Source organism: Mus musculus, chromosome X, assembly GCF_000001635.26.
Source record: "Mus musculus strain C57BL/6J chromosome X, GRCm38.p6 C57BL/6J".
Lineage (NCBI taxonomy): Eukaryota > Metazoa > Chordata > Mammalia > Rodentia > Muridae > Mus > Mus musculus.
The window spans coordinates 135,433,343-135,445,518 of NC_000086.7; the positions used below are offsets into that span (position 1 = coordinate 135,433,343).

At 39.8% G+C, this 12,176-nt stretch overlaps 1 protein-coding gene across 3 annotated transcripts; it reads left to right on the plus strand.

The window, feature by feature from the left end:
• Positions 1–459: 459 nt before the first annotated feature.
• On the plus strand, positions 460–10,662 carry Gm7903 (predicted gene 7903). 3 transcript variants are annotated; one of them, XM_006528590.4, is made up of 5 exons: positions 461–619; positions 818–944; positions 5,189–5,488; positions 6,790–7,374; positions 7,951–10,662. In XM_006528590.4, exons 3-5 carry the CDS (start codon positions 5,196–5,198, stop codon positions 8,462–8,464), a joined length of 1,392 nt encoding a protein of 463 aa, XP_006528653.1. In that variant the 5' UTR covers positions 461–619; positions 818–944; positions 5,189–5,195; the 3' UTR covers positions 8,465–10,662. The 3 variants fall into 3 exon arrangements, with proteins under 3 accessions (XP_006528654.1, XP_006528653.1, NP_001229866.1); NM_001242937.1 differs by having other exon boundaries at positions 493–619; positions 818–936; positions 7,951–10,655; XM_006528591.4 differs by lacking the exon at positions 818–944 and having other exon boundaries at positions 460–619.
• Positions 10,663–12,176: the final 1,514 nt, after the last annotated feature.

Genomic DNA, 12,176 nt, shown 5'->3' on the forward strand with positions numbered 1-12,176 from the left:
TTCTACTGTCTGTTGTCGTTCTTCGTGGTTTTCCTTTTGAAAATATTTTGTCCCTTTGCTGCTTAGTTTTGTTTTAAATAAGAAGAGGTCATCTCTCCAGCATCCCAAATTTTGTGACTACAGGCATCTTTGCAAGCTTTTTGACAAGAGGAAATAGTGTGCTAAGGTAGAATCCTGTTTTTCCAATTAGTGATCCGTGAGTTCAAGTGAAACACTTACTGTGGACAGTGATTCTGATGGCGCGTTATCTGAACTTGACACCTGGTATAATCTGTGGCTAGGTGGAGGTTATGCCTCACTCACAGTTTATTTAAGTTTGAGTGATAACTGTTTTCTTTTTTTTTTAATCTAAGACAATCTTGGCAGGTGGAAGGACACATACGCTGAACGTGCTGGCAATGCGGTCCATGGTGCGGTTTAGCGGAAGGATCTGGAGACAAGTCAGCTGACCCTGAGTAGCCAATGAGAATTCTCCAGTTGCTGCTTTAAATTAGAGCCGTGGCCATTACAGGAGCCGTCGCCATTATGACTATGGTGCCCCCGCTACAGGGAAAGCCTCGCGGATACCGAGGGGCTGCCAAAGTGGAGGACATGGAAGTCAGAGGGCTTAACTGCTTGGGTAAACTACAATAGTCTCTTTAAATAAGTTAAACTTGTTTGGGGGCTGAATGGCCAGGGTAGAGGGATTAATCTGTGGTCCGAAAGGATCGCTCCGAAAGGTACTGAATCGGCTCTCATGCCCTGCGCGTTTGTTTCGAGGAAACGGTTTCTCTGAACTTAAATTATGGGACTAATCATTTCCTACTCCCCTTTTAAGGTTCTCCATATAACCTTTAACCTCCTCTTCAAAAATTTATATTCCTGAGAAGGACTTGGTGACATTTCAAAGACTGTGGCACGAGGTTTTGAAGTTCTACGTCAACCTACATTAACGTGGTGAGAAGGTTTGTATGAGTCGGGCCTTTAAAACAGTAAGGACTGAACTGTGTAGATATGTAGTTATCTTTGTACAGTATTTATTTATTTATTTATTTATTTATTTTGGTTTTGTTGTTTTGTTTTGTTTTTTTCCCATCTGTCAGTTCATGTTATTTTTCTGAGCTGTTTAGACACCAAGGGTCCCGGTTTAGAAAGGCTTTAATATGCTGATATCTTAAACCTTTCCCTCATGTTGTGTTACCGAGGTTTCCGTACATCTCATCCTGCATTAGGGTCTTTGATCAATTTTGAATACTTTTGGTGAAGAGTCCGGGAGAGGTTGCAATGAATGTCCATCTAGGTTTCTTTAGCTACTTTAACCAGCTCTGTTTGTTGAAACAGTTTTCTTCAATACAAGTTTTTTGGCATATTTTCAAAAACCTAAGTGGCCGTGGCTGTATAGTTGTATTTCTGAGTCATCTATTCCAATCACGGGGTCCACATAGCTCTGTCTGTTGTAATAACATTCATTTTTGTTGCTATGGCTCTGCAGCCTGAGAGCAGGTGCTGTGCTCCCTCGAGCATTGCCTTTGCAGGACGATGACTTTGGCTATCTACAGTCTTTTGTTGTTGTCTCCTTATTTTGAGCCGTTGTGTTCCTTCAAGCTAAATATAATTGGGATTTTGCAAGGCATTGCATTCTTCTGTAGGTAACTTTCAGTAACATGGTCATTTTGCTGTACTATGTAGTGGGAAGCCTTTCACTCTGTTAGGGTCTTTTTGAGTTTCTTCGTGATTTAAAGTTTTCACTGTTCAAGTATTTAGCTCCCTTAGTTTGGATTCTTTATAGGTGTTTTAAGTTTTTGAAAACACTGCATGGGATTGCATTTCTGCTTAATTTCTCAGTAGCAAAGTTTCTGGTGAATATGAACTCGACAGTTCTTTATGTTGCTGTGCATACTGCTTTTCTTGGTGAATGTGTTAAAGCACATCTTAGTGCTTGTGTTCAACTGTTGGTACTCTTAAGTGTAGGAGCTTATCATTTACCCACAGAGAGATTATTTAACCTTCTCCTTTATGTTTATAGCCCATTTACTTCTTCACTTTGCATTACTGCTGTAGGCAAAGCCTTCAAGCAGAATAAAGGGGTTTAGAGAGCAGGTCCCATTCTCTTATCCATTGACTTTAGATGAAATGGTTTCTGCTTTCACAGTTTAGTGTAATGTGCACTACACGTTTGTTATATAGAACCATTTTAAGTTGAGGTGTGCTCTGAGACTCTTCAGGGCTGCTGTCACAAGCAGATCTCTAGCTTTTCTCAAGGCCTTTTCAGTGCATCCTTCCATTTTTAGGAATGCGACATATTTAAGCAAGCATAACTTTCTGCACCGTTTCATTTTTCATATAATCCTACAATCTCTCCTCTAAATGAATCTAAGGGCTGTATTACCTCTATTGATTTCTGTATCATGAAGCTCCTTTTGGCACTGATAGGAAACCAGTTTGATCATTATAATTTTGCTATAGGCTGTGAGCATGCTGTGAGCAAGACCTAACCTGAGCTATGTTTTCTCAGAGTTTCACTTTATTATTTATTTCTTTGTATGGTATTGATGTTTAAATGGAGAGTTTCCTTGACTCTTCCTTCTAGTCCCAATATTCATTAGGTTAAATGATGCAGTTTCCCGGTGAACTTTTCTACCTGTTTTTTTTGTTTGTTTGATTTTTTAGCTCTAATATTTTTATATTTTTATTCTTTGTTTTCAAATGTGTTTTCTTGCTGATGTTCTCATGTATATTTCTAGTTTGCATCTCTATTTCCTTAGCTACATTCCTTCACCTGCTATTTTGTATCTTCTTTGAAACCACTGAATCTTATTTTGTGCAGAGTTTGAATTCTCAGTGCAGCTTTCCAGTCACTTCATTGTCTCTAGTTTCAGCAGTTACATTTAAGGGGTTATGATCGTTTCCAGGTTTTCATAGGAACTGGGCTTCTGTGCTCTCATTTCTACATCACTCGCTATTGGTATTTCTTCTAGTTTTATTTGGAAATGTTAGTGAACAGCTTCCTCTTCCAGGCTAAATCTTCAGTACTGTCCAGAGGACAGAAATAACCACTATAACAGCTGAAACACCAATACAGACCATGTCTGTAATAGACATGAAGTTAATTAAATCCAACTACCTCAGCTCAAATGAGAATAGAGCAGAAAATATAAAGCTAGTGTGCAGTGAGCCGTAAAGTTAAAACTGAATGTGGGTCAGAGTAGAAATAGTAAATGCATGAAGTTAATTAGGTGAGTGGAGGAATCTAAGAAGAAGAAGCAATGCTGAATAAAGGAAAGGAAAGTGGAGAAGAAAAATGGAAGCCTGTTAGAAAGAGGAGGGGAACGAGGGAAAGAGGGCATTAATCAGAAGATATGTGTGAACAAAACTAGGTAAATGTAAAGACAGGAATAAAAAATAGAAGGTTTAAAATGCCAGACACTCTTACTGAGGCTATGGAGTGCTAACAAAAAGGCACCTATCATGACTGCCATTCAGAAGTCCCAAGAAGCAGCTGAAAGAGTCAGATGCAGTTATTTGCACCCAACCAATGGACAGAGCAGCCGAACCCTGTTGTTGAATTAGAGAAGACTAAAAGAAGTTGAGTAGAAGGGACATCCTACAGGAGGACCCTCAGTCTCAATGAATCTGGACCCCTGAGACCTCTCAAACAGTGGACTACCAAACACACAGCTAATATGAGGCCCCCAACACATATACAGTAGAGGACTTCTGGGTCTGTGTTAATTCAGAAATGATGCACCTAACCCTCAAGAGACTGGAGGTCCCAGGGAGTTTAGAGGTCAGGTGGGGTGGTGGTAGGGGCATCCACGTAGAGTCGTGGTGGGATGGGGAGGAGGTATGGGATGTAGAGCAGCCGGAGGGTAGATGAGGGGCGTGGAATGTAATATGGGGCATATAAAACAAAATAAATATAAAATAAATTTGAAAAAAGAAAAATGTAAATTTTAAATGATTCAAAGGCATAGCAGAAAAAAAGAATAAAATACAATGAGCAAAATATCTTTTAAAGCGTCTCTCTCTTAGAGATGCTTATTTCTACGTTGCAGTATTCCAACTGAATATTTACATTGGATTTTCTCATCTTTATTAACTTGTGTATGTGCGCTGATCCCTGATCACTCATAGATCAGTTGTCTATCACAGTTCTCTTCCGTTTAGGGGCTTTAATTATGCTCTCTCTCTCTCTCTCTCTCTCTCTCTCTCTCTCTCTCTCTGTCTCTCTCTCTCTCTCTCTCTCTCTCTCTCTCTCTCTCTCTCTCTCTGTGTGTGTGTGTGTGTGTGTGTGTGTGTGTGTGTGTGTGTGTGTGTGTGTGTATGTGTCCCAAGAATCTCTGGTATGTATTCATAGCTTTTATACCTGTAGGGGTGGCAGGTTCTCACTCTTTCCAGAGACTCTCCATGCACGTGGATGAAGATCATACATGTGTTTTTAAGAGATGAGTTGGGAAGGAGCAGGCACTGAGATTTGTGTTGGGGGTTTGATCTTAGTGTGTTCTTATTCCACCCAGCAGGAGACAGTCTGTGTGAGAGAAGAAGTTAATGAAACCTTAAGGTCTTTTCTTAACATGACATCTCAGTTTTATATGTTCCTATGATATTGATTTATGTTTAAACTATAGTTTGTGTGTTTGCATGGTATGTGTTTCAGCACAAGTGGGTGTATGTCAAAGAGCTCTGTGGAGGTCTCAGGAAAACTCTTTACAGTAAGTTCGCTGTTTTGTTATTAAAGGGAAAAGTGGTGAATATTTTGATTCTGTGTTTCTTTTTGCTTTCTCAGAATCACAGGTAACTTAATAGTTTAGTATTTTCTATTTGCAAGGCAATGATGGTATCACTGGTGTCTGGATTTGCCCATCGAAGACTTTTGTGATGGCTTGTGTACTTTTGAGATAAACTATCAGAAGTCAGAAAACAAAATTGTCTTCTGATAACCTAGTGATCATTTCTACTGACATTTTATTACACACACATATTTATGTATACATACATATGAAAAAGGGTTGTATGTGTATCCATGGAAAAATAGACCTTAATATACTCACAAACCAATTTCTATGCCCTACAAGTAGACATCTCTAGAAGTGGATGTTTTATTCCCTATATATGGTACACATAGTTATCTATGTTGCTAACAATGGTTGCAAAGAAAATACTGTGGATATCTGTCATGTTTTCTAAATGTTTCTCACTGAAAATGTAGGTTCATTATGATGGACACCAAGGACCCGCCCACACTATTGGATCTTGCTACACAGAGTCTATTGAGTAATGAGCATGCAGCAATCCAAGCCCTGGAGGAGATCCCAAGGGAGCTTTTTGTCCCTCTATTCACTGCTGCCTTCACGGGTAGACACAAGAATATACTGACAGCAATTGTGAAGGCTTGGCCTTTTGCCTGTCTCCACATTGGGGCATTAAGTGTGCAGGAACCCGAGCGTGAACTCCTGAAAGCCTTGATTGAGAGTCTTCAGTTCCTCCCTGCCCTGAACTCAGCTACTAGGTAAGAGCTGGTATAATAGAGAGAGAAAGAGAGTAAGTCACAGGAGAATATCCCTATATCTGCTATCCTCTCAGATGTAGTATATGCAAATAGTGAAAAAGTTAACAGGACTGTTAGTCCAGTATATGAGGTCACTTTAACACAGCTGTCAGGACTGTTAGTCCAGCATGTGAGGTCACCTTAACACAACTTACAGTGTTGAATATGGCATGTAAGTGATTGAGGACACTATTGGTGGGAGTGAAGTATGGTATTCTTTGCATTAAATAAAAATATGAATATTAAGATTGCTGAGAATTTCCGGAGAATAGAGAAAGAACTAGTGCTCTTTACTTTTCTTGGGAAGGAGTTATTGGCAGTAAGTCTATGTAAACAGTGTAGGCCAAGGGCTGCAGAGATAGTTTAGCACATAAGAGCAATAGCTGCTATTACAGAGAAGTTCAATTCCCAGGACCCATAATGCAGCTCAAAACTGTAACTTCAGTTCTATAGGATCTGATACCCACATACAGGATAAACTCCAATGCACATGGAGCAGAAATACAAATAAAACCTGAAGTGTAGACCAAGAATAAAGTGATTTGACTTTTCTGAGCCCACAGTAATCCATGAAATTTAGGCAATCCCAAGGTAGGTTTTGTTCTGCTCACTGCTGCCTCCATGGATGGGATCTCTAAGACCCTGAGAGCAATGTAAAGGTTTGGCCCTTTTTCTGTCTCCACATGAGAACATTAAGTACACAAAGGGATCTTCAGATGTTTCTTCCAAGAACTCAGCATTTATGTGAGAATGTGTATAATTCACACATGGTAAGATAGTGAAACATTATAACAGAGCCTGTTGCAAGAGAACAGCAGTTAGTTATGCTGTTCTATTGTCCACAGTTAGTAATGGCAACTGCTGAAAATGCATGTGAGGTGGCTGGTCTGTCAGTTGAGATTATCTTAGAAACTCTGATGTCTTATGGAGGGTTTTAATTGTGTAATAGAGGTGAGTGAGGCTACTATTGATAGATGTACATAATGGAGACATTGCAAAGAAACAGGTGAGCAAGATTTGTGAGCATTGGGTGCTATAGAAAATAGGAAAGGATAAAGTATTTGCACAGGAAAGTTGTGCTGGTACCTAGTATATGAAATGATAGAGGAAAAACATTATTTTGTCACTACATTATATTACTATTGTTCCTGCTTGGTTATATTAATGTTTGTCACCCCTCAGATCCTCTGTTTTTTGTCTCCTTTGGTTTTGCTTTGTTTTGTTTTGTTTTGTTTTTTTCTTTTTTCTTTTTCAACCTACAGGAGCCCTAAACTGAGGATCCTAGATTTAAGGCAGGATGCTGGCTGCAAGACCGTATGTCCTGATATCAGTACTAATTCGACAATTTGCTTTCGTTCTTGTGCTCACTCTGAGCACTCTATCTTCAAAATTGAAGGCCAGGAGAGTCTTTCAAGTTCCAAGTCTGAAGCTCAGCCCTCTAGGCTGCCTATGGAATTGATAGTGGACATTTCCCTTGATGGCACTTTGAGGGAAAGGAATTTTTTTGCTTTGCTTCAGAATAAAGTAGAGCAGAGCCTAGGCTCTCTGCACCTGTGCTGCAGAGATTTGCAAATTAATAACTTGTGTGAATGCAGACATGCATTAAGCCATCTGGATCTGAAATGTGTTGATCACCTTGCAGTTGATGAGTCTCCTCTTACTGAAGTCACCAAACTTTTATCTCATACAATACAGCTGGACAGTCTTAGCCTGTCTAAAATCGCTTGTAGATCTTTGAATGGGAGAACCTTTAGAAATTTTATCACCCAACTGAGTCGTATGAACCACCTGAAGGAGCTCAGCTTGTCTTCATTCTGCCTCACAGATCATCTTGAAACTGTCCTGAGGTAAGGGCTTGGGATAGATACTGGGTTTCAATTACTATTCAGTTTTTAAGATGAGAAAAATAATCCTTAGATACTCTTAAGCTTCCCAGAACCCTGTCTCCTACCTCAGCATGGGTAATGCTGGGAGTTTGAAACCAACCAGGAAAGGCCGTCTTTCTATAATTGAAGAGAAAAACAGGCTTTCAAAAACCTTAGCCAGCTAAGCATGGCCAGGCTGCCATTTATGGACTGGCAAAAGGGTGCTTCCAGCTGGTTGCTCCTTCTGTCCTATCTGTTCCAAGCAGGTGAACTAGTTCCACACTTGATTGTCCTGTAATTACAAAGTAGATAATATTTTCACTAAGTCTTCAACGACCCTATAACAACATAGTGTACACTTTGTAAAGGTTAAAATATTATATGTGAGAGTGTTAAATTGTATTTTACAGACTCACAAGTCTATTAAGTTTGTGAAAGATCACATCATTAGTTGCTAATACATTATAAGCTTAAAAGAGTTTATTCTATGTTCATGAATATTGTTCTCCTTACCTAGTCCTCATTTTTCAGAAGAACTTTTGTGTTCCCTCCCTACAGAGTACTATCTGCTGATTTGGAGTTCTTATATCTACCGTTCTGTGGACTTTCTTACAGTGACTTCAAGTTTCTCTCTGAGTGCTCTCAAGTCAGTCATTTAAAGTTGCTGAATGTCAACAACAATCCAATATATTGGGAAGATTGTGAGCCATTTTATTATCTCCTGCAGAATGTTTCTAGCACCTTGCAGCATCTGAAAATTTGTTATTGCTTTTTAACAGATTCTACAATCTCTGTTCTTATCCCAGCCCTAACCCGGTGTTCTCAACTTCGAGTGCTTCACTTTTATTCAAATCAAATTACCATGGGTATGCTTATGAGAATTCTTGAGCTATTAACACCATTGAAGGAGCTTAAACATGTGATTTATCCCATCCCTGTCCATTGCTATGGGAGGTGGCATTTTCAAGGCAGTTTAGATAGACAGAAGGTTGAAGATGTGCAGAGACAATTGAACTTAATGCTACAGGAGGCAGAAAGGAGTGATATGAATTGGATCACTTACTCTGATTAAATTACAAAGTCCAACACAGTTTCAACTTGATATGTTCCCATTAAGGGCTTTTTTTCTTAATACCATAGACAGAATATATAAGGTTCTTGTGTTGTAGGAGAATACAATTAAGAAGTATAGGTTGTAACTGATTTCTATAGAGAATAATTTACAAGAAGATAGAGGACGTTGAGAGTACCTATGTGTCTCTCAGCTATTGTCGTGGATAGCATTTCATCTCACCAAATAAATTTTAAGTAGAGGATATGGAAAGTTTTTGTTATGAAATACTAACAACACCCTGTCCTCACTGAGATTTGCCTGTGGATACTTAGTGCCAGTTGTGACAATATAACTTTTCCTGCATGTGAATTTGGAGGCAGGTGGCAATTGAAGCCAACACTTTTTATTGCATAAGTTGTATTAAGTTTCTATATTTCAGCTGTCTTCAGTTGTTTAAAGGAAACCAACTGGATTTAACAGTGAGAAAAAGTATTTGTAACTACTACCATTAAGTGGTTCAATTTTTATTTCATATTCATTGATTAAGGATTAGTTTGAGATATAATTACTGAACCACTGACTGTGGTTTATCGGTTGTTAAAGCAACTAGAAAGGTGTTGTACACACTTAGACCCCAAGCTTCATCTTCCCAGCTCTTAGTACATATTCTCTTCAATGCAAAACAGACTTTATGATGTTGGATCTCCTCAGCAGGATTCAGGGATTCAACATTGCCATCTTGGAGGCATGCTCTCACATCTGTTTGATATCTACCATCTGGCCTCCTGCAAAATGCCTGGTATAGCAGACTGGTAGGGAAGAGAACTTTGTTTCTTTGTTTTAGACGTTTCACTAAGGTTGTTTGACTCCACTCCTTTGGAACTTTGGCGAGACAGAATATGATTAGGAGTTTTGACAGAGGGAGTTCCTTTCAACTCATGAGGCCAGGGAGCAGACAGAGAAGCCTGAGTCCCCACACAGCCATCAGGAGTGCAATTTCATTGATTTGCATCCTTGAACTACCCTGACATAAAATTTCTACCACCTACCCTGGAGCCTTTCTTGAACTAGCCTGCTCAAAGATTTCAACTGCCTGCATTGGAACCATCAGCTTGAGACCAATATGAACTTGGAAAGACAGGAGTCCAGCCACAACAACCACTATTATTCCTTTTGAAATTTTTTTCTTTTACCACTAGTTCCTTCATGGTATACTTGACTCAGTTTGAAATTCTGATTTTTTTGTATGGAACTTTCCACATTTGCCATAATATTGTGTAGCAAATGCATTATGCATGGAGCTGTTTAGAGTTGAAACTTCAAATACGATTACCATAAATAGAAAAGCATGTAGTTTGCTCAAGACATAGTGTGAACAAAGCATATATACCTATCAATTAGGATGCTATTTTTGTTAATGTATTGAAAAGTTAATACACTAAATTGCAAAAACATAGAAAAGTGTATACATTTAGTTTGTTCCTGTATATGTCTACATCACTGCATTTTAATGACATATAAGTTTAATGAAAAAATCCTTTATGGGGTCTTTTTATAAATAAAGCTAACTGCATTTAAAAATCTAATAAGAAAACCAGAAGCAACAGTGTGTCTATATTGCTTTAAGTTTGAAATTATACTGGATTTCAGATCAACTAAATAAAACTGGGGTTAAAAGCTACAGAATTTTGTTAACAGTTCTCACATGTCAAGATGATACTGAACTATACTGTAGAGATACAGAGCACTAAAATTTATCTGGAAAATTAACATTTGTGTTGATTACATTTATTTGTTAATAGATTTTCAAATTCAAGTAGCAACTTAAACAAAAGCCATGTGCAAAATTCTGGTGTATGATTTGTTAATAAAGCATTTGAAAGACTCAAAAGCAAGAATGGAGAATTAATGACATTCATCTTTTTCATATTGCTTATATATTAAAATGCAGAATTTAATATTCCAATGTCAATGTAACCAGCAAATGTTTTATAATGCTTTCTTGTTAACATCACATTATTTTGTCATCTTTGAGTAAGTAAAATGTTACTAAAATTTAAGTCCATGAGATTCATTTAATATTTTTGTTTAGGTTTTCTTCTTTCCAATGTGATTCTATACATTTTCTGGGCATAACATATATTCTCAATTCCTTGCTTTCATCTGATTTGAAAATAATCTATCCTCAGGAATGATTAAAACATTTTTCAAAAGTTTTTATTGGTTCTTCGTGAATTTCACATCATGCAACGCGATCCCACTCATCTCCCCTTCCCCACAGACCCATCCTCCACACTTGCAACCTCTCTCCAACATATTTTTTTAAAAATGTCCTCTTGGAAGGTAGAGTGTGTCAGTGTGTCCCACAGTATACCCTTTTGTCCAGGCATCGTTGCTTGCAAATATTAATTGCAATGACTTGTTATTCTCATATGAGTCCTTTGATTTCTGCTACTCTGTTGATAAGGGACCTCATTGGGTCTCTTGGATATCTTGTTGTTGCCTTGTGTCATGGAGATCCTATAGTTTTGGATCTGTAGAACTAGCTCCTTCGTGTACTTCAGAAGTTCAGTGATGTAGTTGTTGTTGAGGTGGGCCAACTCAAAGCCCTGGATCTGGGCTTGAGAGGTATCTGAGCTGGCTGTTGCAGCCAGCTAGAGTGTTGCAGCCAGTGAGGGCTAAGGCCAGTTCTACCACTCTCATGACCTCAGGGCCATAGATGCCAAGGAACTAGGGACAGGAGGAGGGCTGACTCTCCCACACTCATACCTCGGGGGCCAGCCAGCTCACACACAGTCTTGCACTGAAGACCAGCTCTACTGTGCTGCTCAGGTGAGGTGGAAGGCCAGCTCTCCTGAATGATGCAGCTGCTGAGGGACAGGGGGAGGAGGAAGGAGTGTATCTCTCCTTCATCCATGCCACTGCATGGGAGACAAGTGGTAGGGCCAGCTTTCACTCCCTTTTATCCTTGGGGAATGTCTCACCTACAACTTCAGCAATGTGCACAGCCACTCGAGTACTGTAGCTGGCTAGGGGTTAGCTCTTCTGCTCTTCTACAACCAGGGTCAGCTCTTCTAGAATGCCCAGGTGAGGGCTTGGGCCTGTTCTGCAAACCCCTCAGACATCAGTATGTCCCCCGGTGACAGCACAGATCAGGGACATCCATCTGGACTTTGGAGCTAACAGACCCCTACTGCTTCAGGGTACAGACACAGGTGTGGTCCTCAATGGAAGCCCTGGCCCAGGACCCCACCAAGGCCCCAGGTGGCATTACTGGCGACTCACATCAAACCATTCCTCACCATTTTCATGTCTCCAGTTCTGCCTCTCTTCATTATGCCCACATCCTTCTGTTTCTCTTCCATTTCTCCACCACTTACTGGCTCCTCTGAGAGGCACCTGAGGTCTTAGTGTCTGGTGTTGTCTCAGGAATGGTCAGGAGTGCTATATCTTGCTCCTGAATAGTGGCACCAGACAGGGGTAATTTTCGAATCTGGTCTACCCATCCCCACACATGTGCTGTGCAGAACTGGTGGTGATCTGGCTTGCTCATCTACTGGCCCACCAGAGTGCCCCAAGGCAAGGGTCATCTGTCTCAGGCTCACTCCTACTCAGGACCCTAAGATTCAGGTGAGGCTCTTCTAGTCTCAGTTTGCTCCCAATACTGGAAAACCAACAGGGCCTGCATGGTGCCAGACTGGTGGTCAGCCCAGGCTCACTTTTTTCAGGG